At 39.9% G+C, this 6349-nt stretch overlaps 1 protein-coding gene across 1 annotated transcript in view; it reads left to right on the forward strand.

Moving 5' to 3' along the window:
• Positions 1-5871, forward strand: part of LOC107676315 (uncharacterized) — a 127527-nt gene extending 121656 nt beyond the window's left edge. Inside the window, exons 12-15 of the mRNA XM_016470844.1 lie at positions 1801-1962; positions 5100-5252; positions 5639-5739; positions 5826-5871. Of these exons, the coding sequence (XP_016326330.1) occupies positions 1801-1962; positions 5100-5252; positions 5639-5739; positions 5826-5871 (462 nt within the window). The remainder of the gene's footprint in view (positions 1-1800; positions 1963-5099; positions 5253-5638; positions 5740-5825) is intronic.
• The last annotated feature ends 478 nt before the right edge of the window (positions 5872-6349 follow it).

The raw sequence follows: 6349 nt of genomic DNA on the forward strand, positions 1-6349 counted from the left end.
GAAAATCGGATCTCGTGCGGGTTTTTGTGTTTACACGTGTGCAACAAATTCCGATCTGTGTCAGATGTGAGCGAAAGATCAGAATTTTTGTGCCAGTGTAAACGCAGCCCTAGTCTCAGGTAATCCTGTGTGTTCTCATAAAGTCCTATTGTGAGACAAGTCTTTTTCACTTCTCTTTATGGTAAATCTCATCATGTCTGTTCTTGTCTCAACTCTCGAATCTTATGGTGTCTCTCATCTCGTTCTGTCACGTCTTCTCTTCTTGTCTCTTCTCATCTCATGCTGTTTCCTTTTCTTTGTCTTCTAGCCACTCTTCTTGTCTTTTCTCATTTAGTGTCATCTATTTTCATCTTCTCATCTAGTCTTCTCTGACGTCTAGTCTGTATATTCTGTCTCTTCTCATTTAGTCTCATCTCATCTTTTCTCATTACTGTCATCTAGTTTCTGTTGATACTGTCTCATCTTATCTAGTCTCTTCTCCTCTGTCATAGTCTGTTCATTTTTTCACTTCTCATGCAGTCTCATCTCATTTCATCTCATAATTTATCTTCTTCTCTGTCATCTAGTTTCGTCTCATCTCATCTCTTCCCTTATATTCTCCTCTTTTCTTCTTTGTTGTCTAGTCTCACTTCATGTTTTTTTTATAATGTCTCGGACCTCTCATTTAGTCCTCCTTTCTCTGTCATCTAGTTTCAGTTTATTATGTCTCGTCTCATCTAGTCTCTTCTCATTTAATCTCAGATCTTCCCATCTAGTCTCCTCTCTTCTTCTTTGTCATCTAGTCTCAGTTCATCCATTCTCTTCTCATCTAGTCTCATCTCATATTTTCTCATTTAGTCTTCTGTTCTCTATCTAGTCTCAGTTCATTCTGTCTTGTCTTGTCTCATCTCATCTAGTCTTATCTCATCTGTTCTCATTTAGTCATTTCTATTCTGTGTCATCTAGTCTCCATTCATTCTGTCATGTCTCATCTAGTATCATCACATCTCATCTCTTCCCATATATTCTTCTCTCTTCTTCATTGTCATCTGGTCTCAGTTCATCTTTCTCTTCTTACGTAGTCTCATCTTTTCTTATTTAGTGTTGTCTCATTTTATCTCATTATTTATCATCTAGTCTCCTCTTCTTCACTGTCATCTACTCTCAGTTTATCCTGTCTCTTCTTTTGTAGTGTCATCTCATTTTATTTCATTATTTCTCATCCAGTTTCCTCTTCTCTGAGAAAAGGTCTCAGTCCATCCTGTCTCTTCTCATCATGTCTTTTCTTGTCTCTTCTCTTCTCTTCTCTTCTTGTCTCTTTGCTCTTCTCTCCTCATCTCGTCTCATATTATCTGTGTCATGGGTCCAGCACTATAACTTCTCTTCCTCATCACATCTTCGGTGTCCCCTGAGCCAGTGATGGTGACAGAGTCATAGACTGTAATAGTGTCAGCAGGAACTGCCTGGGACATCTCTATTAACCTTCAGCTGAAGTACTGCACGTGCCGGGACGCAGACTGACAACACTGCGGACCTTTTTTTACCCGCTTTCGCACAATCTCAAAAGTGCCCCTCCTGGGATCTGAAGCACAATAGCTGCTGGGATTTGCTCTCCTAAGCATTAACGTTTGCTGAATTGAATTACTTGGCCCAGGAATTGGCAGAATTACCTCAGTGCTTGTTAATGAGCCTGACGATATTGTTTTACTTCCTATGGGCATCATTAGGTTGTTTAGATTCGACAAGAGACCTGAGCTTAGCAACTTGATAAGAAGCACTCATATTGGTGAATTAACTTGAATGTTTTCTCTTCCCTTGCAGGAATTCTCTCTGCTACGATTGGACGATTTAGCTGATCAACGAGTCAACATCGTCGGGTTTTCAGTCTTCAACAGGACACATCCTTTCTTTCAGGACTTCGTCCTCAGCCTCAATCGATCCTGGCAGGAGAACTGTGATCATGCTCCTTTTGCAGGAACACCAGTAAGGCTGAGAAACTCTTAGTTAAAGATGTTTTGAATATGCATGATTAAATCAATGTTAAAGGCTTAGTTCTGTCATTAATTACTCACCCTCATGTTGTTCCAAACCTGTAAGACCTTCGTTCATCTTCGGAACACAAATTAAGATATTTTTGATGAAATCAGAGAGCTTTCTGACTCTCCATAGACAGCAACTCAACTGAAACGTTCAAGGCCCAGAAAGGTAGTAAGGACATCATTAAAATAGTTAGTGTGACATCAGTGGTTCAACCTTAATTTTATGAAGCTACGAGAATACTTTTTGTGAACAAAGAAAAAAAAAAAAACTTTATTCAACAATTTCTTCTCTTCCATGCCAGTCTCCGCCGCGTGTTCACAAGAGTACCACGACGCAAAAAGTATTCTTGTAGCCTCATAACATTATGGTTGAACCACTGATGTCACATGGACTATTTTAATGATGTCCTTACTACCTTTCTGGGCCTTGAATTTTTCAATTGCGTTGCTGTCTATGCAGGGTCAGAAAGCTCTCCGATTTCATAAAAAATGTCCTAATTTGTGTTCCGAAGATGTTCCGAAGTTCTTACGGGTTTGAAAGGACATGAGAGTGAGTAATTAATGACAGAATTTTCATTTTAGAAACTGAAGTGAAATCAGTTACTTTCTTTCTTCCATGAAACACAAAAGAAGATGTTAGGCAGAATGTCCAAGCAGCCAATTTATTATCATGAAAGTAGGTGGTGGTTTGTCCTTATGAACTCCAAAAAACAAAAACATCCTAAAACCATAAAAGTAGCCATATGTTCACTGTGGGTTACACTTATTATACTCTTTTGCTCATTTTGGAGCTTGAAATCATAAATTAACTTTCATTTTGTGGAAAAGAGCAACTTGGACCTCCATCCTAACATCTCATTTGGGGTTTTACTGAAAAATGAGAGGTAGAACAACATGAGGGTGAATAAATAATGGCAAAATAAAAATTCTTGGGGTGAACTATCCTTTAAAAAATTTTCTTTTTGTGTTTATGTCTAGTATTCTAAATTAAGTCATTTTTTTGTAACTCAAGGATTCTGTGTTAATTAATTTGGAACAGCCTACTACTCATGTCCTCTTGCTTACCTTGAAGCCGAGGCTATGGCTGTATAATTCATCACACAAAGTCACATATTCACCCTGAGGAATACACACACCCTGCATGTTCACGTCAGCACAGTTATTTCCGTCACTTTGCAAACGAAAACATCTGTATAATGTATTATTCCTGATCTCAGTCCCAGTTTGTACTCCATCAAACATCCAGGGAAGCTAATAAAGAAAAAAATGATCAAAGATCGATCGGTAACATTTCTTTATCTGATATATGCAAGTAAGTCGAAATAATTCATTTTAAATTTTTGTATTCTAATTAAAGCTGAAGGGGGAAGACTTTTGAAAAATAAATGCCTACTGCTTTTAGAAACTAGCCCTGGTTGCACTTCTCATTTAATTAGGTCTAATCTTTAATTAATCAGAGGATGGTTTGTAGTCTGGCAGACAGATGAGAGAGAGAACAGGTCTAAACCCCACAGTGAGACTCAACTCTGTGTTACACACTGGCTTAGAAATGCAAAGCCTTAAAAACTAGCTTGGCCTAATGTGTTTGATAGGGAAGACACTAACCAAACAGATATTTAAGCCCTGGACTTCATTAGCCAAAGACTAGACTGGCTAGTCTGTGCAGAGATTAACCAGCGAACCTGCATATCTGCCTCAGTCGGCAGCGCGCGCACATTGTCATTATGCATTCGCCTAATGAGAGCAGCCAGGACGTTTCCCTGCATGCGACCAGAATAGTTACACTGTTTTTGTTTTTTCTACAGAAAGGAGAATTTTTCTAAAGAAAATTTACGCAGACTGCTATTTTAGTCACAAACACATTCAATCTTCACTCACGACACATACACACACATCTCCACCTCCTCTAAGCTGCTGTGCTGTTCCATAATGCAGCATAACATATCCTCATTACAGAAAGCTTTAGCACCATAATGGATGTCAGAGGGAAAGGAAACTCCACAGCCTTTGCTGCAGTGCATTAACACGCCATCTGATGTAATTAAAGTGGTCAGTAATTCAGTTCCAGGGGGCTGAGGGGGCAAAGGAAGTGGTGGTTGTATCACAGTGATCAACGATGAAATGTCTGAATGATTTAATGATGTTCTGCATGGCCAAATGCATGCAGACAACCAAACACCCAAATCCATGTGCTTTTTTCAGCATTTAATTTTACAACCGCAGGCATTGATACGTTTCTCACTCTTCTTGAAATGCTTTCCAGTAGATATTAAAACATGGATGCAGGAATTTTCTCCCATTCAAATAAGAGCATCAATGTGTGTGTGTGTGTGTGTGTGTGTGTGTGTGTGTGTACCTACTTAACATATTTTGGGGACAAATTTGTACCCAAAAGTTAGCTAAACCTGACAAAATCTCCAAAAAACTCCTCTTGGGGACATCCTCATTTGATAAAAATGAAGTAAACAAAGTTTTTTTTTTTATTATTGTAAAAATGCAGAAAGTTTTCTGTGAGGGGTAGGTTTCGGTGTAGGGTTGATGTAGAATATACTTTTGTACAGTATAAAAACCATTATGCCTGTCCCCATTGAGGTAGGTCCCCATATTAGAATAAAAAAGGATGACAAATAAATTTATCAAATAAATGCAGCCAATATCTCTAATAAATGAAGCTCAATGTCTCAAAACAGCTCAGAATGCAGATAGAACCTTATAATTCCAAGGCAGCAAAATCTTAGTGACACCAATGTTGTAAATGGTTTTAGAGTAAATATTACAGACTTTTTATTAAATACTATTTAATTACACACAGCTTTATGGTCTATGGTATTTCCGGTATATTTTCTAGTGCGTTCATGGGTTTTATTTACAGGGAACATACAGCTATACATTGTTGCCAGTAAATCCCTTTGAACAAAAGCATCTGCCAAATGCATATTTATTTCTACGGCTGAATAGCTAAAAATGCTAATCCAAAGCTTGTCAGCATACTTTTGGCCATGAAGTGTGTATCTGTCTCGGCTAGCAGCCTATAGTTGGATTGTACTGCTTTCTGTTTACTCTTATGTTTGTGTGTTTCAGCTTTCGTCAGCGCTGCTGTTTGATGCGGTACACACGGTGGTGGCAGCCGTGCAGGAGCTGAACCGTAGCCAGAACGTAGGAGCCACTCAGCTCTCCTGCAAGTCCTCTAAGATCTGGGAGCACGGCACAAGTCTGATGAACTACCTGAGGATGGTAAGAACCGCAGGGAGAGCCCACGAGCTGCCAATCATCTCACCTGCTGCCGTTGCAGGCTCATTCATCATTTAGTTTTTGCTCTCTGTACCACTGCGGCCCACAAACCCTCATCAGAACTGCAGCCTTCAGCAGAATCTGTGAAACCGAGACACTGTGTCTTACTCAGCCATTAAAGATTAACGACCATCAGCTTGTCATTACTGCATCATCTTATGCGTGACATATGGCGATCTATAGCCGCTTCCTGCATTGTGCGAATGCTTCCAGTGAGGAGCTCTGCCGTCCACGTAGCTCTATAAATCGATACAGCACTGAAGACTTTTGTGGCTGTGATCGCATGATACCCCCAGGCGTTAACATGTTGTCTCTCTCTCGCCGGATAGGTAGAGTTGGAAGGACTAACAGGCCGCATCGAGTTCAACAGCAAAGGCCAGCGCTCGAACTATGCCCTCCGGATCATGCAGAACAGCAGGGATGGCCTAAGGCAGGTAAAGTAACTCTCGGCCACAACAGCCTATCAAGCCAGTGGTAAAACTCGCCATTATCTGTGTTTATGCTTCTGTCTGCCAGGAACACAATGAGATTTTCTGGCCGCGGTCACATGGATGTGATGTAAAGGTGGAGAAATCCTCTAAAAGCACATTGTTTTTTTTCCCCAGTCCTCAATCAGAATGCTTGATCGTAAACGTGTAGGAAGGAAACTCCGATTTTCATAGAGTCCAGGGAGACGGCTAGACCGACTGTGATGGAATTATTGTTAATTAGCACTTTCATGCGCCTGTGATTTTTATTGGCAGGTTTGGATGTAGATTGAATTGTTATTGCGACATGAAGCGGGGGCTCTCGCAGGTGTGCCATCTGCCATTAGTAAGCAGAAAGAGAGTGTTTGGAAATTTAAACGGACAGTTCACCCAAAAACTAAAACGACCCTCATGTTGTTCCAAACCTGTATGACTTTTGTTTATCTTCTAAACACAAATGAAGATACTTTTAATGAAACCTGAGAGATTCCTTTGAAAGTCCATTCCACCAAAACTTTGGCGTTTAAGTCCATAAAGAGATTGTAAATGAAATCATGTGAATTGAGCAGTTTA

Source organism: Sinocyclocheilus anshuiensis, unplaced genomic scaffold (genome assembly GCF_001515605.1).
Source record: "Sinocyclocheilus anshuiensis isolate Anshui unplaced genomic scaffold, SAMN03320099.WGS_v1.1 scaffold3811, whole genome shotgun sequence".
Lineage (NCBI taxonomy): Eukaryota > Metazoa > Chordata > Actinopteri > Cypriniformes > Cyprinidae > Sinocyclocheilus > Sinocyclocheilus anshuiensis.